The 26,990-nt window shown below is 36.9% G+C and overlaps 3 protein-coding genes across 3 annotated transcripts in view; all 3 read left to right on the forward strand.

Moving 5' to 3' along the window:
- Positions 1-25: 25 nt before the first annotated feature.
- Positions 26-2,628, forward strand: LOC119072213 (serine/threonine-protein kinase ULK3-like). The gene is made up of 3 exons (XM_037177385.1): positions 26-755; positions 973-1,090; positions 1,164-2,628. The coding sequence occupies exons 1-3, from the start codon at positions 154-156 to the stop codon at positions 2,346-2,348; spliced, it is 1,905 nt and encodes a 634-aa protein (XP_037033280.1). The 5' UTR covers positions 26-153; the 3' UTR covers positions 2,349-2,628.
- Positions 2,629-3,676: 1,048 nt separating this feature from the next.
- Positions 3,677-4,820, forward strand: LOC119072123. The gene is made up of 2 exons (XM_037177263.1): positions 3,677-4,705; positions 4,749-4,820. The coding sequence occupies exons 1-2, from the start codon at positions 3,677-3,679 to the stop codon at positions 4,818-4,820; spliced, it is 1,101 nt and encodes a 366-aa protein (XP_037033158.1).
- Positions 4,821-6,311: 1,491 nt separating this feature from the next.
- Positions 6,312-26,990, forward strand: part of LOC119072206 (von Willebrand factor A domain-containing protein 8) — a 49,698-nt gene continuing 29,019 nt past the window's right edge. The window contains exons 1-3 of the mRNA XM_037177379.1: positions 6,312-6,871; positions 6,932-7,099; positions 7,165-7,329. Of these exons, the coding sequence (XP_037033274.1) occupies positions 6,428-6,871; positions 6,932-7,099; positions 7,165-7,329 (777 nt within the window). The 5' untranslated portion in view covers positions 6,312-6,427. The remainder of the gene's footprint in view (positions 6,872-6,931; positions 7,100-7,164; positions 7,330-26,990) is intronic.

The following is a 26,990-nucleotide window of genomic DNA, read 5'->3' on the forward strand; positions in this document are numbered from 1 at the left end:
AACCGTATCAACCGTATCGACTCAATATACTTCAAAAGTAATAAAATTTAGTAACAGTGCTGTGTATAGTTAGATTTTGATAAGATTGGTTCTCTCAAGTGCAATTATCATGCGTAAGTAAACGGGTGTGGTCGTCCTTTTACATCTATAAGAATGGATTTCGTTCGTTGTCCCGTATGCTTTGAAAATTTTTCGCTCGAAAAACGGCCAATGACCATTTGTGCAAATGGACATTCTCTGTGCGAACAATGTTCTACTACAATAAGATCGCGAGCTACAGCAACATGCTGTACATGTCGCGGTCGACTACTGCCGTCACCGATCCCTAATATCAGTGTGCTAAATATGATCGAACAGATTCACGATATTATGGTTGAAATACAAGTTATCGAAGCTAACGAACTGACTATTGAACCTACACCATTCGGATATGGTGGTAATGCTGATGTTTTCCGAGCTAAATGGAAAGGTGAAACTGTAGCCGTAAAACGGATCCGCACGGGAGTAAGTGATACACGACAAATGGCTCAATTAAAAGCCGAAATTGCGGTTCATGTCGGTTTGAGACATCCATGCATCATTTCGTTGTTTGGATTCACGGCCATCGGCGGTGGAAGGGAAATTGTAATGGAATACGCAGAAAGGGGTTCATTGAAGTGTAATTGGAGATCAGTGGAAGAAGCTCAACATATTGACTGGGGGTTGGATGTCGTTCATGGTTTGGAATTTTTGCATAGCCGGAAAATCGTTCATCGGTAAAAATTGATTTGATTACACCTGTTGCATATGTAGGTTCTGAAAGAAGAAGACATCTACGAAGGCAGCTGGTACCCGAATTTCAGTGAAAATTCGCTTCTAAGTTGGTGGAGGCGCCTCTAGAAAATTTGAGTATCACTGCCTTCGTGATCAATCTGTTCTTTCAGAACCTAGCATCATATCCCGACTAAATAAATTTCAATTCATTTTACACAGAGACTTGAAGCCAGAAAATATTTTAATCGCACAGGACAATCGTGCAAAAATTTGTGATTTTGGAATGGCAAGACTGTTGGCAACAATTCAACATAATACAGCCGGCGTAGGCACTCCGGTTAGTGAAAAAGAAGATTTAATCTTCCTTTTCGTTTTTGATTCATGGGTTTTTGTCATTTTTCTTTCCACAGAAATACACTGCTCCTGAGCTCGTGAATTCCAGAGCAACCTACAGCAAGGACGTTGATATATACAGTTTGGCGATGATTTTTTATGAAATGTTCTCCGGTCAGATTGCATTTGAAGATCAAGATCCGTTCCAACTTTTGACAACTATTTACCTGAACAGGGAGCGACCCACATTCAGCTCAACATTTCCGTCACACATGCTCAGGGCAAACATCGAGTCGGGATGGTCACAAGATGCCACGGATCGATGTGATCTTGACGATTTTCGAGAAACCTTGTTGGAAATGAAATTCTCGGAGGTATCACCGACGAATACCATCGCAACACGACAGACGGTCAGTGTGTCGATGGAAGAACAGGCAAGAAGTACGCAGCTGATTTTATTGGATTACTCGCGAACCATTGAAATGAATTGGCCGGCTCAAAGTGATGATACAACGAGGCGCATCGAGTGTATGATGGACAGTATGCGCAAATCATCGTCATTCCGTAATGTGTTCAACGATAACATACTCAATGCAACGTTACAGGTGCCGAAACATTTATTTTTCGATCTGGACGAATTCAAAAGACTAGCAGGCGTTGATGACGACAGTGTTTGTTTGGAACGAATTTACAGTTATGCTCAAGCACAACGGGTCAATCGAAATCAGAATATGAGTTCCACCGAGATCACATGCGCTCAATTGAGTTTGATTCCTCTGAATGCGGGCGATCGGGTGTTATTTATCGGCGCCAAGGGCGGTTACATTCAAACCATAGCCGCTCAGATTGTTGGACTGCAAGGTGAGATTTGGATATGTTCACAAGACCGTGACGGCATCAAGCATGTTGAGAACGTTCGTAAAACGCATATTCCGATCATTTTACGACAAATCATCAAATCCGTTCTGGTCAGTGATAGCCACGATATCGTGCAAATTCGAAGCGCATTAGAGTCGCACATCGAATCGATCGACGATTATTTCAATGCAATATTGATTTGTGGAACCATTTCTCAGGAAGTGCTGGAAAATTTCGAACAATTGTTAACAATAGATGGACAACTGTTGGCGCCTATTGAATTGGACGAAGATAGTCAAAAATTTTCAATTTTACATAAAACTCGTAACAATCGAACTGGCCAAGTCACTTCAAACGAACGCGTACTTAAGGACTGGGGTGTTCGGTTTCAGTCGGTGCAATAACCGCAGTAACACACAACACCGCGAACACACTTTATCCCAATTCCTCAGTTTATCGAGACTTCGTTGTGCATCCATTTTCATCTTCATGTTGCGCTGAGGCTTTTGTACGTTGTGTGTGTTAGAGACTCTAACATCCATGCGAATGACCAAACCCCCCTATTCTAAGAACAATATTGACTAACGTTTCGGACTTCCAAATGCGTTTCACAATCTACGGTAATGAAAAACACATTTTTTATAGAAAATTAAAAATTTTACTACCTCGACTTGATGAGAATAAACAGAAATTTATTTGAAAGATTCTGTGTTTGTATTCGACAAATGATTTTCAAATAAAATCTGAGCTAATTTTGTGTGTGGTTTTTTCTTATAAAAATTTGTCATTTCCCGCAACTCCCTATGGAAAATATGTAAAGAAATATTTAAATAATAGATGGAAATTGAAATAGGTCAACGTCAACGAGAATTGGAAGGTTGGAAATATCATTGAAACTCTTAGAGCTATGACATTAGGGCAAGGGAAGAACGATTTCAGTTCTATTTGTTGAATAAGAACGCTTTTGAAAGAAGTCTATGCTTCTAAATTATTCGATGAAAATGAAATAAGGTATCTTATCTATCTCTTTTATGGCATTTTAAAAATTATCAGAAAATATTATTCTAGGTAACTGGTCAGACATTCGTTGACAACATTACATTATTGGTGGTGTTTTGTGCTGTTAAAAGGTGATGAATGTGAGAAATTGATTATGGCAACGTACAATAATGAAGGACCTGCAATAACAGCTGAAACTATTTTGGGAAATGTGGATATCAGCTGCGTTTACAATAAAAAGTGAGTACTCTGTTTAAACATCAATAGAAACGCAACGATGGGCATGCAGCAGATACACAGCTGGAAAACATCTTATCACTTTGTTTGACAAAATTCAAAATTAAACACCGGCTGATAAGTTTGTATTCAATGGTTTCGTTATCATTAACAATTAATTCCAAGTAAATCAAAAAGTTAACAGTCTTATCGTTATCATTACCAACTAAAGACAAGGGGGTAAACAACGTTGACAAATCATGTCCCAAGTATTTCCAAGTAAATAATTGCATTTTTCTTCTTATACTACATAACAGTAATCTTCCTCCTACCACCCTTTTTTTACCAGAAAGTTTTGTCTCTCATTCCTTTCTTCCCATTCGTTTTCAGCTTAATTGATTTTTTTTTTTTTCATTTTATTAGCTCCATTCTGCTAACCGTTCCCGATCCGACTCCACAGTACATAAATTTTCGTGTTGAGCTGCCAGAATGTAATTTCACTGGAAGATTAAAAGAAATGGAAAAACTGGCCGAGCTTTCAGCGTCTACAAATGCGGTAAAAGTTGTCATGTCCGGCATGGGTGGCGTTGGAAAGACGCAAATAGCTAGAAAATTTATTGAAGAAAATCGATCGAAATACGCAAATGTTATTTGGATCAATTCCGAAACTGAACAAGCCATAATCGATGCGTTCAAGAAATTGTCCGAAGACACATTGCAACTGTCGACGATCAATGCAAATGGAAAGGAAAAGGATTTCAGCACCGTCATCGAGCAAGTGCTGCATAAACTATGCCAAAGAAAGACTTTGTTTGTCTACGACAATGTAGACTCAATGCAAAGTATGAACGTGGTACTGGCAATGGCACCACCGCCGACAGAACAAAAACCGCACGTATTTATTACGTCACGACTCCAGAGATGGCCTACAGGAATCACAGTCATGCTATTGGATTTTTGGAGCCCAGCTGAGGCTTTCCAGTTCATTTCGAAAGCGGTAAACGATCCTCACTACGACACCGACGATGATAGGAATCTATTGGCAAATACGATGCAATATTTTCCATTAGCACTGCGACAAGCAACTGCCTACATAAATCAACAACGAGTATTCGATCATTTTAAAATTTCCCAATACGTTTCCGAGTACATGCGTAACAGACGCCAAATGCTGCAATCGAAAATTTTTCAAACGGATTCAAACAGTCCCTATCAAAATACCACCTACTCAACGTGGAGCATCACAATTGATACAATTCGAAATGTTAATTTGAATGGACTTGGACAGTTGGCTATTAGAATTTTCAACATCATCGCCTATTTTCAACCTGATCTCCTTGAGAGAAAGTGGTTTTTCCATCTAAATTTTGACGACGAAAACCAACAAGCTGATCAGAAAGTGGAGGAACGGATTAAGTCGGCTGTTGACCTTCTTATTAAATACTGCATGATCGACAGTCAAGACAAGCAAGAGAGTTTCAACATACATCGCTTGGTTCAGGAAGTAACCAAATTCAATTTGAAAGAATTACACGAAGAGGAGTCGGTATTGAGGGATGCTCTTCAATTGATTTCAAATATTGATACAGATTATGTATTGTTTGCGATTCGTAGCCATGCCATTTCAGTTTTCATGGCTTCCTTGTCCCATCCTGACTTAATCAAAGAATTTTCGTCACTATCCCTTTTAATTTTACGGGATATGCTATTCTTCAACACTGACACAACAAAACAATTTGGAGAAGCAATTCTCGAACCGTTGACGAAAATTTTAGGAGCATATGACAGAGTCGTACTCAAATTACGTTATTATGTTGCACGGTCGTACATGGAAGAAGGATATTATCAACGGGCTCTGGAAACACATTTTGACGTTGTCGAGAAACAAAAGACTCAGTTTGGTGAACACGATCCGGACACTCTCCAAACTCAGTGTCAAATTGCCAATTTATATCATCGGCTAGGAAATGCCAATGCATCTCTGCGTTTGTATGAGGAAATCTTGGACATACAAAAACGATTTTTAGGTAATGACCATCCAGATACTCTTCAAACAGAAGCCGAAATAGCATTCCATAATAGCATCGTACAAGAAACCAGCTTTATCAGTGAGTTTATGCAAAGGGAAGGGTTACTTTAAGTTAATATTTATTTATGATTTGCAGTAGTGAAGTTCGAAATAAAAAATTTGAGAATTTTTTTGGCTTTTCGATTTTGTTTCCTAAATGTGATGAAACATCTCATCAAATCAAAATTTCGGACGTTTTGGACAAATGCGTTTCATCACAGCAGAGTAAAGTCAACTACTTTACTCTGCCGTGGTTTCATAATCTACGCTAATAAAAAAACCTTTTTTTTATAGAAAATTAAGAATTTAACTACTTCATAGGTGACACGCCTGCGTACTATATGGATTTGATGAGAATAGACGGAAGGGGCCTAGCAGGGTTAGCATGCCAAAAGCATGTCCCCCAACGGAACTAAGGCGAATGATACATCATTTGAAAGGCCTCTGCCTAGAACTGAGTAGAGTATGAAACTCCAAAGTAGTATGTAGTAGAATTATTGACGAAAATGAGATTTTCGTTGATTTCTCTTGAGTGTGTTGACGTAAAAATCTGAAAAAATTCTCAAACATTTTAGCCCACAAATCACTAAGGGCTAAGCTGATTTTTTTGTGTGCAATATTTTCCAATTTATTTTATAAAGAAATTATTCTAATTAGTTTTGATTTATAGCAAATCAAATATGTTTGAAACGGAATTAGCATCCTCATTTTCAAACGTTTTCAAAATTGATGCACAGTTTCCTCTCTGAATTTCTATTGAATATTGTTGTATCAAGAAATTACTGTATTACTACAAATATGAAAAGCAGCGATTGGTTCCCTATTAATAGAACTATAGATAGCTAATACAAAATATTGTGCAAAATGTATTGTAGAGCCAACTCCGTTATGGTTTGTCCGAAGTGAAATAGACCAAAGATAAATGAAGTAGGAAACAGATTTACACTCGCCTTCACAGCAAGAGTTTTTAAATTCAACCGCCAAACAATGAATGTCATAATCGGCATAATGGTTTATCGAACAATACCGACGGCTACGACCGAGGACTTTGACCTCTTTTTCGCCAGTGACAGTTGTGACATTTACAATCAGCTGATAAATGTGTGTGTTGTTTATTTCGTCAGTATTTTGATTTTGTAGTGTCATTCTCGCGTGTTTTCTTTCGTTTATTTGTTGACAGTGGTGCATTTTCTTTCCATCATGTACACCAAAAACCTTACCGCGATACATCGATTCAATGCCCTTCAGAAACTTTTGCTGTACATATCGCCACAGCGTAACTTAACCCGCGCTTTTAATGTTGACGGAACAGTGACCGTGGATGATGTAACAAAACCGATAAGACCACCAAAGAATCCGGAATTCGTACCGCAAAAATACGTGACCATTGGACCGGACGGTGACAGTATCGATATTTCACAAACCACTCTGCATCATCTCCGATGGATGTTACAGAAGGATCAGTTGGGTCAAGACATGTTCCTCTTAGGACGACCCGGTCCCTTAAGACGGTCAGTTGCAATGCAATTTCTGGAGTTAACACAACGTGAGTTGGAATACATTTCGCTGAGCCGAGACACAACAGAAAGTGATTTGAAGCAACGTAGAGAGATTCAAGGTGGGACTGCAGTTTATTTTGATCAGGTAATGCGATTCGAAATTCTTGAACTGTAACAGCAAATCTGACTTCAATTGTCATTGTAGAGTGCAGTGCGGGCAGCTGTTGAAGGACGAATTCTTGTTATCGAAGGAGTTGAGAAAGCTGAGCGGAACGTCCTGCCTGTTCTAAATAATTTGCTAGAAAATCGTGAAATGCATTTGGAAGATGGTCGGTTTCTTATTCCATCGGATCGATACGACAAACTGTTGCAGGTATTACATTGATAAATACGAGACAAAGCATTCCTGAGTTAATCAAGACATCTAATTCGTTTTAGCAACATAACAAATCCGAACTGGATCGCTGGGGTCTGGTTCGTGTATCAGAAGACTTCCGTGTGATTGCTCTCGGATTGCCTGTACCGAAATATCGCGGTGCTCCATTGGATCCGCCATTAAGATCACGGTTTCAAGCGAGAGACGTTACAACGCTGTCGTACAATGTGAGTACGCTTTTTGATTACTAAGTTTCATAAGTTGTTCTGATGTTGATGTGACTAAAGTGTTAAATCGAGGTCAATGTTCTCCGGCAATCAATCACCCACATTACATAATTTGTAATGTTTAAGTGGCTGTCGGTTTTGCCTTTCTATCAACATAGAGACGATGGCTGTGTATGGTTACACAATCTATAAATTAGTGTACTAGGAAAGAGCGTACGAACGTTACTTTCATTGTTATCTTAAATGACAAATTAATTGGCATAATCGTTAGCGCTGCAATATGTTGATTGTTGATTAGATAACTCGAAGACAGACAAATAAATGGCACAATATCACAGTTTCTGTACTTATATGCATAACAAATTTTTATTAGCTTAGATGAGGTTACACAAATCGTTTTCTGTTTATAGTTTCTTCAAATCAGTGTAGCTTGAGACAATTTTTTATTGTTTGTAGTCTTCGCGAAATTTATGGTTCTCTTTACACGAAGTTGTTTGTTTTCGACGATTCTGTTTGATTGATTTCTTGTAAAAAAATCGCTTTACATTTGTCGGTGTTGTTGGATACAAAATCTTCTACTTCATTAGTTGAAGCATACGTTTTGTTATATAAGAGAACGTTAGCCTAGGCTAATCGCTTATTTTGTTGCTGTGTTTTTAACAGATGAGTTTTGCAACAATTTTTCTTGTCGTTTTGATATTCTTATTCCATTGACTGAAAGTCAAGGGTCGTATACCAGAAAATACCCTAAAATACACTATGTTTGAAAATGTATGAAATCTTATGAAAAACTTCATTGTTTGTAACCATTTTTTCTTTGTCACGACGATAACTTGAGTAATTCATAACCGATTTTGATAAAATTTGTTTTAATCGACGAGGTTAATTGCGAAGATGGGCCATGTGGGCCTAAGGATCTGGAAACTATTCAAGATAAACAGTAGTTTACACTCTTGATAAATGATATTGATAATAAGGGTCATACAGCAGAAAATAGTGAAAAATGTAGGTACCCAAAATTATCTATTTGATATTTGGAAAAATTCGGTTTTTTTTAATACGTTGAAGGAAATCCTTCAAATTAGACAAGTATGCGATGAGTGTGAAGTCTGCGGCCAGAGCAAATCTAACATTAGACAACTTCGACCAGTCGTGGTATCTTATTGCAATATTAGAAAGGTCGTACGAGTGAAAAGATTGACACAAGCCGCGGTATCTTATTGCAAAATAAGAAAGCTCGAACGAGTGAGAAGTTTGCGGCCAGAGCCGCATTGTATGATGTGATGTTTGAGTCCAAAGACGTTTTTTGAGGTCAAAATATTGTCATTTGCTTAGACTTCAGAATTTGTCCATTTCCAACAAGATGAAAAAATCAGTTAAAACAATTTAAGATAATTAAACCAGTGTAATCAATTTGATTAGGAAGTTTACCAATGACGAAATAACAACAATATTTTGGGAAAATTATCAGTCAAGGGCCCTGGCCCACCCAAATGGAGGAACCAAGTATGCATAGAATTCTGATAAATAAAGCTGTTCGGAAAGCCTAAGAAAAAGTACAACTCTGCCACAAAATTCTGTGCTATTATTCTTCAAAATTGACTAAAAATGTTCACTATTTTAACCAAATTGAAAACTTAACTGTCACCTACCAACATTATGATAAGTGCCTGTTGAAAGATTTTATTCGTCATCGAATTATGGTCCAGTCAACTAGTCAATAATTTTCTTTATCGCATACGCGGTGTGATTCCCCGAAAAAATTATTCACCTAGGACATATAAACAAACATTATACTTCTGTAAATTGTCAAAGTGTCATTCGCATATCTTGTTGTCTCGTTTTCGCTTATGCGATAAAAAAGAATATGCACGTATGACAAGCCGTCTCGGCAAGCCTCGACCGCTTTTTCATACGTGCATAATATTTATTATCTGTCTAGAACGATAATCTCGAACTTATCCCTCTAGGGAGTTTTTGTTTATCTCGATATATCTGTTCTCGACAGATAATATATATTACACACTTGTCACGAAGAAGTAGGGAAAGGAAAACCGGAACGTTTTGACGAAACCGGTTTTCGGTAATACCGGACCATGTAATACCGGTAATTTCGGTATTTCATATAATCTTACTTTCTTCATAAAATTTCACTATATACCCACTAAGACTTAATTATGTGATTCAAAAAGACATAAGATCACATAAATGTTGTGATCACAACCATACTAGGCACACGAGGAGGCGCATTTTGAAGACCCAGAGGACCTCTCGAAGCAGGATCTTAGCTTTTTCATTCACCACATTAATTTGTCAAAAACTTTTTCTTGGCTGAATTTGCATTGCTGTTTTGAAGTACCGCTACCGAAAATATGCCAAGTTTAGGGTCGTGCAATGGTTCATAGATCAGAACAGAATGAGTCCACAAAAATTCATAACTTCCCGAGGTGACGACTATTCTTTTTCATTTATTTATGTTTATCTTGTACAAATTCACTGAAGTTACTTCATACTGGTATCTCCTGCATCTATCGGGCTCATCTAAAAAATTGGAAATTTCGAAATTGTTGTCACCTGAAAATTTTCACAATGTACTTTTAGTGGATCGCCAAAATTCAGTCGATTTTAAACCAAGGATTTTTCTCGATTTTCACTCATATCATATGGACTGGAATTCTTTGGAATTGGAGTAGTAATTCAGAAGAGATATTTCGAAAATGACGCTGAATTTTCTGCATTGTGTTTCTACAAGTGTTTGTATTGTTTAAAATAATTTAATTTGTGCTACTCTAACTCTAACGTGGAAATCAAGGGTTTAAAGAAAAAATTCATAAGTCATTAGGAGATTTATCTCACTCCTCAGTCGTTGGGATTTAGAAGGTCAGTCAGTTTTAAGTTTTAACCCGAGCCTTTTATGTAACTGCAAAGACTAAATAAGGTTTAAGTTCCAATTTGATGCCGATTTATTCCAAACATTCTAAAATTTCTTGAAATTTTACTATTTCCTTTATTTATTCCCAAAGTTTTTGATGTAAAATACTACAATTTTCAAATAATTTTAAACTTTAGTAAAAACCGGTATTCAAAATTCTAAAACCGGTATTCGGTATCCCGGTATTACCGGGATTACCGAAACCGTTTATACCGAAATCCCTTCCCTACGAAGAAGTCGAGGCTTGCCAAGACTGATAGTGACAAGTGTGTACTCTATTTTATCACATAAGCGAAAACGAGACAACAACATAGAACTGAAGTGTAATCTTTGAATTAAACTTCTAGTTAAGTAATTCTGACATCCGAACACCGCATTTATTATCGCATAAGCGGAAACGAGACAACAAGATATGCGAATGACACCTTGACAATTTACAGAAGTATAATGTTTGTTTATATATCCTAAGTGAATAATTTTTTCGGGGAATCACACCGCGTATGCGATAAAATATGATATGCACCTATTGCCAGACTGTTACTTTGACGTGTAGGCATTATGGCCCACGCCTTCGGCTAGGGCAATAATGTCCTACACGTCAAAATACCAATCTTGGCAACAGGTGCATAATATATATTATTGCATTCGAGTGATGTTGTGACAGAAAAATTACTTACCTAGAGTTCTAAATCATAAATTAATCGTTAGCTGTCATTCACGCTCATGTTGTTGTCTCGTTTTCTCTCATGCAATAAAGCATTGTATTTCAACCAGCGTTACAATAGTTTCACTTTTTCTAGTTCCACAAAAAAAGTGGAACTAAAAGAGTGAAACTATTGTAACGCTGGTTGTATTTCATATGGAGTGGGATCTTCGAGCGACAGCGATAAAGTACTATTCTTCATTAAATACCTAAAAGTTGCTAAAGGGTACACTTTGCCAACCTTGTTCGTAGTTGAGTAGAACAGACGATTTTAGACATATTACATGTTCTCTTCTTACCACGTTGAATAATAACAACTATCCTTTATCTTATCTCTGATGGATTATCTTCAATAAAAAACGTAAAAGAATATTTTATATAGAATTCACGCAAACAGAAGGTATGATTCCGGAATCCCTAGATTTCATAGTTATGTGAGGCACATCTCGAGTGAGAATTTACACAGGACAATATCGTTTGCTTAAAAAAAGCATTTATTACCGAATTGCATCCATCGTTTTTCTCAGAAATACCAACGATAGTTTTACTGTTCGTAACTAAGTTGAGAATAGTGATTTATGCCAGACAGCATCATAATATGCAAAATTTGCAAACTTTAAATGCCTCTGTGGCATAAAACGTTGTATGCAACTCGATGTAAAGTACTTTATTAGGCTCACGATGTGTATTGTGACTTTGCACATCAGTTGCATAAATTACTATTGTGCAACAAGCTGCAAAAAGTGGTTGTTTCTATCATAAGATGTAAAAGTTATCAAACGAGCGAAGCGATCACCTTCCAGTCGTTGATCACGGAATTTCGTCGCAAAATCACTGTTTCATCCCGAGGCGAAGCCGAGGTTGACAACACATCGTATGCTCAAAATTCCAGTTTAGGCACAAGTTAGCAACAAGATTTTATGTACGGCAGCACGCAAAATGAATTTATGCGTACTACAGTGCATAAATATAATTATTCATTACACTTGCTCAGCAAGTATAACATAAAATAAATGGATTCATATAGTCTTGTTTCAAAATTGAATTCATCCCTCAAGCATACGAAAAGTTGTATATAATTCCCGGAATCATAGTTTTCTTTGCGTGTTAAATGTTGCGTCGAGAGGTTCATGTCGTTTTTCAGTCATAAGTGTATATTTTTCGTAAGGTTTATTTGATTTAGCATAGATCATCTTCAAGATACGATACTTTCACACGTAACCTGACTTAAGTTTCGTTAAATCTTTCGTTCATTGATTCATTTGTATGAGATTTTTTAACATGGATGGCATTTCTTATCGTGGATGACATTTCAAACGGCCTTGAAGATGATCTATAGTCCGACCTTCAATTCTTCTGATCCTTTCTTATTTTTCTTTTTCTTTTGCAAAAAGTTAACGAAACAGTGAAAATCCAGCTGGCAGATAATTTTGGTTCACAATTTTCTTTTATTTAAACCATAACAATGAGTCTGAAGAAAGGCAGTTTATGAATCAAACAATATTTTCTCTGATTTTTTACAGATCGCCAATTGTCTTAAATACAATTATGTTTAAGTCGCTCAAATTTTTTGTCTCACAGGCTGTTGAACATTCATTTTTATTGACCATTGAACAATATTTGTTTAGGCACTTTTGGTTTCGAGTGTTAGAATGGACCTAACATGGGTCACATTAGTGTATATCTCAATCAGAATACATCTATACATATAAATCTGAACATCGGCGCACCACGACGCCCCTTGGCGCACCTCGGAGCACCTCGGAGCACCTGGGGGCACCCAGCCTCCGAGAAGTCAGCCGGTCAGTCCTGCGAGGCCATTTTTTGAAATCGACCTCTGAGGGGTCGGCCGGTCAGCCCTCCGAGGTCGTTTTTCAAAATCGACCTCCGACAGATCAGCCGGTCAGCCCTACGAGGTCTTTTTTCAAAATAGACGTCCAACGGATCAGCCGGTCAGCCTTCCGAGGCCGTTTTTTAAAATCGACATCTGACGGACCAGCCGGACAGCCCTACGAGGTCGTTTTTCAAAATAGACGTCCGACGGATCAGCCGGTCAGCCTTCCAAGGCCGTTTTTTTTAAATCGACTTCCGATGTATCACCGATCAACCCTCCGAGACCGTTTTCCAAAATCAGAGAATTCAACCGGTCAGCCCTCCGAAGCCGTTTTTTAAAAACGGTCTCCGAGGGCACACCTTGTGACGCCGTCGAGGACGATTTTGAAAAACGCTCTCCAATGCCATTTTTCGAACCTCATCTGGACCTCATTCGGTTTGTCAAAATTGACCTCAAATAAATTAGCTGGCAAGACCTCAGAATGCGTTTTTCAAAAAGTTTTCAGGACATAAATTTCTTTTCTCCAAAGTGTTCTTCATACAGTGATAAATTACTAAAACTCTATCAAACATTAAAATTCAATTCAAAGTAACTGAATAAAACGAACCTTAAAAATCAAATTCTTAAGCTGTGAATCATTGTGTGCATCTCTTACCACGGTGGGGCTGAACAACTTTATTTTGCGAAGGTCGTGAACATGGGATATTTTTATTAAAAATGATAGAGGGATATGCTACGAGTAATTAGCAAGCAAAATTGAAATCCTTTTGCAGGGATAGCATATAAATTGTCCAACTATTAACTCTTTCATAGGACACATGGGATACAGAAACTAATCTAATGGATTTTTAAGAATCCAATTAAGTTCCAAACAAATTTTTTTTTATTTTTCTTTGATGCAGAACATTATTATAAGATACTTTGCTTCGTATTATATGCCAAAAAAATGTTTACTTTTTTTTATAAACCATTTTGAAAACCCAAAAAATAACGAAAAAAACGAATTGACGAAACGAAATACACTCCGGAGTGTATTCCGATTCGAATTTTCATGATTTTTTGCGTGTTCAAAGTGTTCTATAAAAAAAAATTAAACATTTTTCTATACATATAAATCTGAACATCGGCGCACCACGACGCCCCTTGGCGCACCTCGGAGCACCTCGGAGCACCTGGGGGCACCCAGCCTCCGAGAAGTCAGCCGGTCAGTCCTGCGAGGCCATTTTTTGAAATCGACCTCTGAGGGGTCGGCCGGTCAGCCCTCCGAGGTCGTTTTTCAAAATCGACCTCCGACAGATCAGCCGGTCAGCCCTACGAGGTCTTTTTTCAAAATAGACGTCCAACGGATCAGCCGGTCAGCCTTCCGAGGCCGTTTTTTAAAATCGACATCTGACGGACCAGCCGGACAGCCCTACGAGGTCGTTTTTCAAAATAGACGTCCGACGGATCAGCCGGTCAGCCTTCCAAGGCCGTTTTTTTTAAATCGACTTCCGATGTATCACCGATCAACCCTCCGAGACCGTTTTCCAAAATCAGAGAATTCAACCGGTCAGCCCTCCGAAGCCGTTTTTTAAAAACGGTCTCCGAGGGCACACCTTGTGACGCCGTCGAGGACGATTTTGAAAAACGCTCTCCAATGCCATTTTTCGAACCTCATCTGGACCTCATTCGGTTTGTCAAAATTGACCTCAAATAAATTAGCTGGCAAGACCTCAGAATGCGTTTTTCAAAAAGTTTTCAGGACATAAATTTCTTTTCTCCAAAGTGTTCTTCATACAGTGATAAATTACTAAAACTCTATCAAACATTAAAATTCAATTCAAAGTAACTGAATAAAACGAACCTTAAAAATCAAATTCTTAAGCTGTGAATCATTGTGTGCATCTCTTACCACGGTGGGGCTGAACAACTTTATTTTGCGAAGGTCGTGAACATGGGATATTTTTATTAAAAATGATAGAGGGATATGCTACGAGTAATTAGCAAGCAAAATTGAAATCCTTTTGCAGGGATAGCATATAAATTGTCCAACTATTAACTCTTTCATAGGACACATGGGATACAGAAACTAATCTAATGGATTTTTAAGAATCCAATTAAGTTCCAAACAAATTTTTTTTTTATTTTTCTTTGATGCAGAACATTATTATAAGATACTTTGCTTCGTATTATATGCCAAAAAAATGTTTACTTTTTTTTATAAACCATTTTGAAAACCCAAAAAATAACGAAAAAAACGAATTGACGAAACGAAATACACTCCGGAGTGTATTCCGATTCGAATTTTCATGATTTTTTGCGTGTTCAAAGTGTTCTATAAAAAAAAATTAAACATTTTTTTGGCATATAATACGAAGCAAAGTATCTTATAATAATGTTCTGCATCGAAGAAAAATAAAAAAAAAATTTGTTTGGAACTTAATTTCCTCCTTTTTTTGCAGCAATTTCAGTATTAACCAAAAAACCGCAATATTTACATTTATTTAACGTTTTTTCCATAATTTTTCTCTTTAAATAAAAAAATAATAAACCGAGATCAGCTCATCATTTGAGTTTTCTTAAGAATCAAAAGAATTTATATCAAAAACAGCTTTTAATAAACAGTCTCAATATTCTTTGTGTGGAGGGTCCACCTGACAGTTTTTCCAGTACGATTTGAACTCGTGATGGATAGACTCCATAGCCTGATCATTGTAAAAACCGTAAGATTTATTATATTTTCTGCAAATTTGTTTGACGAATTAATTAAACCTTGACGTAAAAGTTTTTCTTATGTTTTTGAACGAAAAATTAGAATTTTTGAAGAACAAATGTAAAGTGCCTCGAGGTGATATCGAATCTTCTCAAATTGAATTTCGTTTGACCAAATGGTTGTGTATTGGGTCTCAAATGAATGAATGGAGCTTCTTTCATTCAAATACCACCAATTGGATTCTTAAAAATCCATTAGATTAGTTTCTGTATCCCATGTGTCCCATGAGAGAGTTAATACTTGGAAATTTTATATGCTATCCCTGCAAAAGGATTTCAATTTCGCTTGCTAATTACTCGTAGCATATCCCTCTATCATCTTCAATAAAAATATACCATGTTCACGACCTTCGCAAAATAAAGTTGTTCAGCCCCACCGTGTTACCCTTGAGTATTAATTTATTACAGAATTTTCGGAAATTTTGTCTGAAAGAGTGAGGAGAAGTAAGATGAAGGACGTCGTCTTTTCGTGAAAAATTTCTTGACCCGAGGATTAGTCGAAGTCAAAAATCAAAAAATAACTTACGATGAGTTTTATAACAGATTTATATGCTTCGCCTCGGTACGTAAAGTTCGAAAAACAGCATACGTAATTCTCGCACGCGTCAAAACAAAATCTGAAATTATTGCTAAATGTTTGTCCAACGTCAGATATTACTATAAGTAATAAAAATATTTAAGCATTTTAAGGGGTCATTCAAATAGTGCGCAAACTGTAAAGGCCCCTTATGTAATGATTGTCTTGAATTGAACGTTGTTTTCGGTTAAGCTTTGACACATTTAGGTATGAATATTTAAATGAAATTATGGCGCTTATTTGTAGCGCCCGATTGAAGGATTTAAATCATGTCAAAGATACCTTCAAAGATACACGTCCCGTCTTAAAAAATCTTTGTTTAAAACTTTTATTGAGGCAACATTCTATGCAGAAAACCAACAATCTCTGCAAATTATTACATAAGAAAAAATAACTTAAAGACGAAAAAGTAAACTAAATCAGTTTTCAGAAAAAGTGTACAATTTTTTGAACAATTTCATGTAGACATTGATTGATGATTTTGGTATCAGTAAAATTACGAATAACAGAACGATTACTGGTAATTATAGGAATCGGAATGTTAACGCTACCTAAAGTATTAGTACTATTTTAAATACCAGTTCAGTTATATCAAAATAAATACGGTTGAAACAGTGCATATCCCAAGCGAGAAAACAGTGGAGTACGACGCGGCCGAAGGCCGGGAAACTAGAGGATGTAATGCGGATAATTGTCAGATATAAGAGGTGAAAAGGAAAGCCGATGTGAGGGAAAAAGTTTTATTTCATTTTATGGCAAATGCAATCGATGAAACTTTGTTTAGTCTAGAATTTACTTAAAGAAACGATTGTTGATAATTTTCGTTTGTGTGATTAAAAAGAGCAAAAAAGAAAGTAAGAGAGTGATAATTAATGAAAATTATGATTTTGAAAGAGAAACGAAATTAAGGATTGAGATTATGATTACATTAAAAATGTATAATTCAAATTCGAAGTTTGGAAAACTGGAAGCGTAGAGTTGAATTTCTGAATGCAAGAACTTTGAGTTGAATCCCGGAAAGCTGGAAGTGTAGAGTTAAATATCGAAACACGATAAGCGTAGAATTAAATTTCGGAACGCGAAGCCAGAATTGTAATGATAATTTTAAAATACGACATGTAGGGTTGATAACCAAGTAAGGAAACTTTATTTTGATAAATAACCCTGGGAACAGTACGACCCGGCCGAAGGCCGGGAAACAGTGCTAGTGGTACATAAACCAAATCAATGTTAGATAATACCTTCAATAATTAGTGTTTCATGGAGATTTCAATTTAACAGCACATTTTATTAAAAGGTCTATCATTCAGCTGAACTCAAATTATAAACTCTCCCTGCATGAAAATCCTTTATTTTTGAATTTTGTTCTTCATATTTCGCTATAAACTTCGTTTTGACCCTAATAGGGTCTTATATCATGATTTGGAACGCTTTTTAATTTGGAACGTTTGGTAAACGTTCTAAGTTTTGCCTAAATATCTGAATTTTCTAATTGAATATCAATAAAGAATATTATAAACATCACATAAAAATTGGATTTATAATTTATAATACAAATTCTTGATAGACAAGTCAGTGATAATTTAAAATAAATAGAATTAAGCTGAATCGCTGCAACTGCACTTAATTGGTATAAATTTCAGCCGGTTTTGAGTCCGATTTTCGAAGCCTCGGAATTATGTCATGCTATTTCCTAGCAACAAAACGATAAACGAACATCTCGTTTTCGATAAAAATGATTTGTATTATTGTTTTAAATGCAAATAATCCCGTTATAATCAATTTTTCCTACACTCGATTTCCGTTTTTAATTTCGAACGAAAAAATCATGATTTCGATCGCAGATAGCTGGAAAAAATTTCACGGCTACCAACGTAAAAATTTATAAAATTTTATACCAACCAATGTAGCTTATTTCAAATTTTTAAAATTTTGAAAGTTAAGAAACCAACAAAATCTCAGTAAATTTCTGTATTTATTATTGGAGAAGCAGGTAAAACTTAAAGTTCGAGCTTTTTACAAATGAAATGAACATTTTTTACGAATTATTCGCCTTCAGGTTAATTTTTTCCGTCGTCTCACCGGTTTATAATCTCATAATTTTGGAAATACTGTGAGTGAACCCACATAATTATGGATTCTGCAATCAATTCGGATGAGCTGGACGTTGTTTACGTAGGAAGAGGGCAGTATTACCAGTACGCAAAAGATAGAGTTCAAGAAGCAGTTGACAAAATCCAGAAAAATGAAATGAGTTATGGCGAGGCAAGTCGATTCTATGGGGTGCCGAAAACAACGCTTTATAACAAAATGAAAAACAGCCACAACAGTCCTCGGGGAGCAACAACAACACTAACAAAAGATCAAGAGGACGAACTTGCTGAATGGGTGTTAAAGCATCAAGAATACGGTGATCCGAGAACTAAACATGACATCATGAATACAGCTCGCGAAATTGCAGAGCTTGACGATAATTCGTCCAACCATTTCAAAAACGGATTACCAACAACAGGCTGGGTTGAAGGGTTTCTAAAACGATACCCTCACATTGTGTTCCGCAAACCAGAAACGATCAGTAAGGCCGCTGCAGTCAACACAAAGGAAGATTTTTCGAAATTGTGGCGAAACATATACGACTTCCTGGAAAAAACCGATCAGCTTGATCTCCTTCACAAGCCAGAGCACTGGTGGAATGCCGACGAGACAAGCTTTCCTCTCGATCCTGTTCCCAGGAAAGTATTGGCAAGAAAGGGAAGTAAAAATGTTCATCGGCGTGAACAAGGGCCACCGAAAGCAAATACGACGTTCACGTATGCGTTTTCTGCTTCTGGCGACTACATTGAACCGTTGATAACATTAAAAGACTCAGCAACAAACATAGCAGATATTGCTTTCGCTTGCGGATGTAAGTCCAAGCAATTGTTTCGTAATTATTTTGATTTAACGATCACATTTTGCAGCCGTCGGTGCGAATTTTGCGATAAACCAAACGGATTCAGGATGGGCTAAGGAGGATTCTTTTTACCACTACGTAACGAAGCATCTATACAAGCAATGGGAACTTAAAGGAAGCCCAAAACCGAGAATTTTGATCATCGATGGATATCGCGCCCATCTGTCTGTTCGCCTCCTCCGTTGGGGAAAACTTTACGATTGCATAATAATTGTTTTATATCCGAATGGGACACCATATCTTCAAATGTGCGACACTACAATGTTTAAGCCGATGAAAGAAAAACACACAGAATTATACCAACAGTGGCGGTTGAAAAATCCATTCGGAAACAGTAACGATGTGGTGCTTGTCAAATTGGTTAAAATGGTCAACGATGCTGTCATTCGAAAGGAGAGTATTATTAATGGATGGAGAGCAACGGGTCTTCAACCATTTAATTTCAATAATCTCAAATGTGACGATCTACTGAGCAAATCTCCAGATTTCATTTACGACTTTAAAGGACACCACACTGAATCATCCACGACTGCAGCTGGTAGAGATGAAGGTACGCTCTTTAAACTTAAAACTTGTCGCATCAATTGTAGCATTCAACTTATAGATCGTACGTTGATAATGGATTTGGAGCGAACCGAGGACTATGAGAGATTTCAAAGAATTTCCTTCGCCTTTCCTGCACAATTAGAACAATCGGCCGCTCAGTTGTGTACCAATTTATCGACTGTCAACCAGTCAGTGACAGATCATGTAGATCCCGAGAATTCCAGTACTATATTCAGCGCGTACACTGGAGAGTGTTCTACGATTCATGAAGTTCCTATTATAAATTCTAATGACCTGCTGAGCACAAACGTTGCTTTTAACGACATTGAGTACATAGGAGAAAATGACGACGTAGATTGTGCATCACCGCACCAAACTCTTCACATTGAACATCAGAATGAATCTCGATTGTCAAATGTTGCTGTGACGTTTTCTGAATTGAGTGGTCGAGATCGAATTTTTCGTTCAAATGTGGATACTGATTTTGATATGTTTGATTTTGGTATATCCGACCAAATTCCGACATCACAAAGTTTGCAAAATCAAAGTAAACTAACCAAGCTGACCCAAAAAATACGACGTGATATAAGAGAACTAGGATTGTTATGTGCTGCCACTGACAAGAAGAAATTGATCAACATACTTGTCATCAACCAGCAGTTAAATGCGATTGACCCTCCTGAGACTTGCTCAGAAATGCCATTAGAACCTTTAAGCGAAACGCGAACGATCAAAACAATTTTGGTACCGCCGACAATGCCACAACGAGTTAAAGCTAAGACACACAGAAATGTAAAGGTTGGTTACGGGGTTGCAACTGCTGAAGAGGTCTTGGATCATATAGCTGAACGAGAGATATTGGATGGCCAGTTGGAAATAGAGCAGGAAGAAAATGAAATAGAAAAGAGAGCACGCGAGCAGAAAATTGAAGATGTGGAGAATCAACTGCAAGAAACTCGGCAAGCTCTAACGACATTGAGAGCGGAAAATGCATCCAATGTAAAAGAAGCAGCTCAGCAGAAAAAGTCCAAGAAACGTGGAAGCAATAGTAATCTCGACGAAACTATTCTGCAGAACAAAACAAAAATCGAGACCAAAAATTCGGAACTTAAAGTTCTTCGAGAACAACTAAAGTCGTTGAAAGCAGATCATATAACGGCGAATAAGGCAGCGGCTACCAAACGCAGAAATGATCTTCAACAAAAGAAAGAAAGAGGTAACGTTGTAATACCCCAACCAGCAAGTGCTAACTAATTTGTTATTAGCGAAATGTAGCAAAAGAATGAGTGAATAAAGATCTGTTTTGTAAGAAAAAATAATTTGAGTGTGAATTTCGAACCAAATAAACCAGTTGAAAGTATGGGGTAAGTATGCGTCCACACATGAGAAGAAACAAGAAACACATTAACGTGAGACAAATGCAAGATTTTTTGAATCTGTACAATCAAATTATACGATTATGCAAATATTTGTGCTGTCAATTTGGTCAGATTGGTCGAATGATTCGACTACTAATTGTCGTTCCAAAATCGTTCCAAATTACAATTATCCGTTCGAACATTACATTGCCACTTTCTTTTTATTCTCATTTAAATATAAAAAGAATTCATTCTAATCTCATAGCTAAATTTAATTAAAGAATGATAAAGCTATCTGTTAGAGCAACAGCAAAAAAAAACAATTTGGAGTGACTCATGCTCACGATGATTTCTGTCGAATTTTTGTGAATCGTTCCAAATCATGATACAAGACCCTATTTGGTTCATTTAAGGTGTAAACTGGTTGAAATATACGAGTAGCAGTGTCAAACTGTGGCAATCTCATTACGTCTCTCCAAGCGCTCGAAAATTGCTGTAACACTTTTTTTTAATTAGAGTTACAGTCTTAATACGGAAGGGGACATGTTGAACTAGCGAATTATAAGCAAAATGAAATTTCATAGATCTAACTTCGTTTCGAATATTCTGACGAGATCAATGGAAGTTTTTGATACTTCAGAAGAAAAAACGTCGTCAGTCTATTGAATGATGATAAATTTATGAAGTTTCATTTTGCTTATAATTCGCTAATTGGACGTGTTCCCTTTCTTAATTTATGAGCGAATGTATATGGACTCTGATTATATGAATTTAAATTTAATAATGAAGAAACTTGCATTTCAAAATTTCGACAAGCTTTCATCATTAACGTTATTCACTGTTTGTGAAAATCACATCACTTATTCATTTAAAATTCGAAAACTGACTACTCATTGCCGTACTAAGCGTGCTCTCACAATCGTCGACATTATTCGTAAGCAATAATTTCTTTTTTGGCAGATTTGGCATAAAAATATGAAGTTGGCGCTTAGCGAATTGTGTGTTACATGAATTTTCTAAAATTTGTCTCTGTATCATGGCTCTGTACTGAATCTCGATGCCGTTGTACTCTTCCTTCTTCGATTTGTTGCGTTTCGTTTTCTCCGGCTCCACATGCCGGTCGGCCTTACTTGAAGCGGCTGATGTAATTTTTGGCTGCACACCTTGCTGTCGACTGGCTAGAAATTTTCGGGAACAGCGATAAGTCGTGGTGAATAGGTCGCCAAAGTTTAGCGCTTTTTCCTTGTCCATCATGTACGGGTTGTTTCTCGTATGGGACAAGTACGAATCGTCTTCGTTGAAGGTTAGTGAGAGATGGTGAATTGAGTCGGATCGTCTGACTACTGGTGGTTGAGTTGTAGCTATGAGTGGCTTTTTTATTGATTCCGTTGTGCAAACACGCCGCTTTGATAGTTTTTTGTTAACGGTTTCATTTTCAGGCTTCACTAACGTATTTCTACCAGCTAAGTCCAACCAATTTAACACTCGTTCTGTTAACTGATTCTTACGAAAATTAATTTCGTCCATATCTTCCGATTTCTCCTTAATTTGTACATCACCACCGAAATCCGATTGCTGTTTCTGACATTCTCTGATCGACATTTGATTGCTCAATTGCTTCTTTATCAAATTCAAATTGTTTCGATTTTGTCTCATGAATCGTCTACAATTTCTGACATCAATTTCATCCGACCCAATTGATAATCGTCTTTCATTTTTAATATCCGACATGCAATCAAGCTTCAAACTTTCCATGTCGTCTTCGATAACATCACACGATATTGCTTTTCTCGTCGCACCACTTTGATAGTTTTTCCGTTTTTTATTGATATCGTGATCGAGTATAAAATGTCGATAACCTGCCCCTTCCACCCATACACATTTCGGATACAGTGGCCGGCTGGATGCTTCCCATATCGGTTGCCTTTCCATTTTGCGAGTCATTTTTAACAATATTGGGACATGTTCAACGAGGGAAACATTTTTTTCTGTTTTTTTTTTATTTGTGTGTTTAAAATTGCCAAACTAACTCGTATAAAACGTACAACACTAAAAGTGGTGTATGAACTAAATGAGAAAAAGCACAATGTTCATTTTCAGCTGTTGAAAATGTTACATGGTATAGCACTGGTGGATGCACGGCGAGATATTTTTTTTTCGCAACATGTCTAGTCCCATTTTTGTGTTGTAATATAATATCCCATTCAACGAAAAACAAAGTTTTTTAATTATTTATTTTGTTGGTGTCGCCTCGTTTGCCGTTTCAAAATCACAAATTCAATTTAAACTATTTCATTTTTTTAGTATACTATGCGGCGCGTATTTTTTTCCGTCCTTTCTTTTCGTTCAACTTCAGAAATGAATTTAATTTAAAAAGCACCACCAACGAACAAGGTAAAAAAAACGGAGAAAATTATTTCAAGACACAAAAAGTTTGCATGTCTTTCGTTCGTTCGTTCTTCAAAAAAAAGAAGAAATTTTTTACTTATGTGTAACGACTACTTTCAACTCGGTTGTGCGACTGTTGGTGGTTAGGTTTCCAAACCGACTATATATAAATGTATTTCCATTTTCCATACACTTTATACGTACGAAACTATAAAAAGCTAAACTATTACCCCGCAGAAAATAGAAATTTTCTCTTTCATTTGCAGTAAATGTCTTTCCACAAGTTTTTCCCAAACACACAAAGAGATCGGGAGCTTACTTTTCATAACTACAACAACAACGAAGGGAAAAAAAAGTTGTAATATTTTCGCGACGCGACTATAAGCTTCTCGGCTTATGCAAAGGCATTCCAAATATTTTCCATGTTTTATTGGCACAACGTGTATTATATATGACGATTTTTATGGAAATATAAATAAAATGAGGGTAGGTAAATAAAATGTGAAAAAATGGAAGGAAAAGGAATGGTATGTATCTGAGTATCAGGAATGGCAAAGGGAACGAACATTTGTAGATAGGGATACCGCAAAAAACATTCATATAAACAGAAAAATCGGTGAAAAAGGCAGTAATTCCCATGGGTGGAAATGGTGTGTGTGTGGGAGAGAGGTTTCTGTTTTTTTTTATTCTCGTTTGGTTTGGGTTGAAAATTTCGGTGTACGGTTGATTAGATGTAACTTTGAATGGAATGTAGACGGTATCGAAAAGCACCCTCAGGGCACATTTTCCGATTGGTGTGGGGTATGGTAACACAAACACGGTGCGTAAATATTGAGAATATCAAATGGGAGACTTTATTTCATGTTTCAAATTTAAAGAAACATTTTCTTTATTCGGGCTTTTGCGGGGATTTTATTATATTTTTATTAAGAGCAGCAGTGCATTCGGAGTGCGGAGTTTGTCTGCCGTCCCACAAAGATAGGTTTAATATTATGCTGTGCGGTGCGACAACTTTCAATCGATTTTTATTGGGGGGACCTTTACAATTCCCAATTTCAGCTTATGGATGTGAGAATGTGCGTAAATTTATTCATTTTTTTGAATGGATTTTTATGTGGCTTATATTTCATGGATTTCTAACATGTTTTTTATGGTCTGTCACTGACAGAGTGTGGGAGTTATTGCTTCTGCGGTGCCAAGCACTTTCTATTTCGTATGTGTCGTGATTTGTGTTATTCATCATAAATGTGAGCTTTGTCAGTTCACACCTTACGATGGGGACAATTGCTGACTTCGTTTCTTACTTTGACTCTGTATCTCTGATGGGAGATGACCTGTGTGCAAGTAGGAAGATAATATTTTAATCGAACGTCTTGCACATTGTTCGAATAGCCAAAGTATTTTAAAACGCCTCAGTGGTATTGTTGATAACAAGAACTCTCGCCTTAAATTCTACTGACTTTCAGGCGGTAAACTTCTAATTTATACATACTGAGATCTCCCAGCTTTTTTTCTTTATTAAACATTTATTCATTGCTTTTTACTAAACTACGCGACATTTCCACATCGTTATTTTTCAACCGTTTGCCTTTACCAACGTATTCCAAGAACATGCAGTGGCTTATACCAACATAGAAAACTGAATTGATTTGAAAATTTTGGACTGTTGCGCCGTTTAAGCCCTTATTTAAATCCTGTTCTTGGAATGCCTTTGCATTGACCAATTAAATTGATTGAGCGATGTTAATACCTAGACTCAACCATACGTTGTGCATCCTCTCTCGTTTTAAACACGAAGAAATCAATCTCGACCGTACCCAGAACGTCATGTTCATCAACCACAACATCATATACATTCTTAAAAAAACCATTTGTATGTGGTCCTTCCATAAAAGCACCTCCCTCTATGCTAACTCCCGAAACAACATCACCACTTCCAACCGACACGTTCATGGAACTCGCTTCACTGTCGAGTTGATAGGATTTTCCGTTCTGTTTGTACGAAATAAGTCTCCACGCTGTCACGGTCAAGCGACGATGTCCCACAGATTGTTGTCTTCGAATGTCCAGGTCTTTAAACGAAACGATCTGAATGGCATCTCCCGTCTTTCCATACATAGACAGACGAACTGAGCTAGATGTTGCATATGCCGATTCGATAATGGGATCTCCTTCTCTCGGTGTTATGCTGAATGCGAATCCTTTATGCTTTTTTGAAGATATCTCGAAACCTATTGCTGTCTCCTTTTCACACAGAACAACGTTGCTAAAATTCGATTTGTTATTATCTTTGTTGGCCAGTCTCACATTTGCCATCATCACGGGTTGAAATTTGGCCGGCGTAATATTACAATTCAGTGTGACTTTGACCTCAATATCCCCCGCTGATAGATAATCCACACCGACACCAATTAGATCAGGCTTTGCACGTTTAATATTGACCATACGCACTTTGTTGCCGCCATAAAGGAACTCTTTGACCGTAATGAAGTTTTCACTTGCATCTATTCCAGCTATTGCTTCCGACAAGTCACCATCCAAATTATCCACAGTTGGTGATATGAATCGCCAAGCTTGTTTGTTATCATCAACGGAAATGTAACGTTCTTTGACCAAAACGTTTCGTAAATCACTAAGTTTAGCAGATACATCGAAAGTAACATATTCCCGAACTGGCCCAGCAAACACTTCAATTACTGATAAATTTCCTCCCATTTTTAACGATTTATTGAAACCTTGAAAATTCTATTCAATCAATTTTGTCAGCTTAAACTTTTCGCTCGTATAATTGCACAAACTGCGAACTGCAAACGTTGACAGTCATTTACGTTCTAATGAAAATAGCCAAATGTATCAGTTATTATAGAAATTTTATGTTTTCATCCAAGCATTTACATGCATGCATAATTCACATTCTTTCGATCATTCGTCAGAGTAGACAATAGACCTGTATGCCGGCACCGCTGAAGAAAAGCACTGACAAAAAATAGTTGAAAATCTTACCTGTTGCAGGTAACTTTGTCTTCAGGTAATCTATGTTATCTGCTACTGCTGTATTAGCAGTTAACATTTTCAACTCTTTTCTGTCAGTGGCTACGAACACGACACTAATAAACCAGACTAAATGTAGTAATCTGAGCTAATTCATAGTTTCGCTTTGATTTTGGGATGTGAGCGTATTGAATACGCCGTATTCGTTGACATGAAAAAATAATATGCCTCCAGCTGCCGACTTGTTAGTTAGCTGATTACTGTATGCAGGTCAATAGTAGATTACAGTGGATCTCCTTTGCTACTGAAACCTGACAGTGGACCGATGCATTGTCAAATATAAGGTGACGCCAAAAAATGTTAATCGGCACACTTGTCTAGACCACAGAAAATGAGGAGTAATGAAGAGATTATAGTACATTTTCTACCTTGGTGTATATTTCGAGAATAACTTCGTATGTACAATTGTATATAACGAGCGCCAGCGAGTGTATATACAATTGTACATAAGACGTGATTCGAGAAATATACACCAAGGTAGAACAATGTTTTATCTCCTGCAAGCTGATATTTCATACATTAGCGAAATAACCACAAAAATTTGGATTTAAAATTAATTAATTAAGCA

This window comes from Bradysia coprophila (assembly GCF_014529535.1).
Source record: "Bradysia coprophila strain Holo2 chromosome IV unlocalized genomic scaffold, BU_Bcop_v1 contig_81, whole genome shotgun sequence".
NCBI lineage: Eukaryota > Metazoa > Arthropoda > Insecta > Diptera > Sciaridae > Bradysia > Bradysia coprophila.

Bases quoted from the DNA above. Each gene is read 5' to 3' on its own strand.
- LOC119072123 (XM_037177263.1), top strand. From the start codon at position 3,677: ATGGAAAAACTGGCCGAGCTTTCAGCGTCTACAAATGCGGTAAAAGTT. The intron at 4,706-4,748 runs GTATTGAGGGAT...ATATTGATACAG, and splicing joins AATTACACGAAGAGGAGTCG to ATTATGTATTGTTTGCGATT.
- LOC119072213 (XM_037177385.1), top strand. From the start codon at position 154: ATGGATTTCGTTCGTTGTCCCGTATGCTTTGAAAATTTTTCGCTCGAA. The intron at 756-972 runs GTAAAAATTGAT...CATTTTACACAG, and splicing joins AGCCGGAAAATCGTTCATCG to AGACTTGAAGCCAGAAAATA. The intron at 1,091-1,163 runs GTTAGTGAAAAA...TTCTTTCCACAG, and splicing joins CAGCCGGCGTAGGCACTCCG to AAATACACTGCTCCTGAGCT.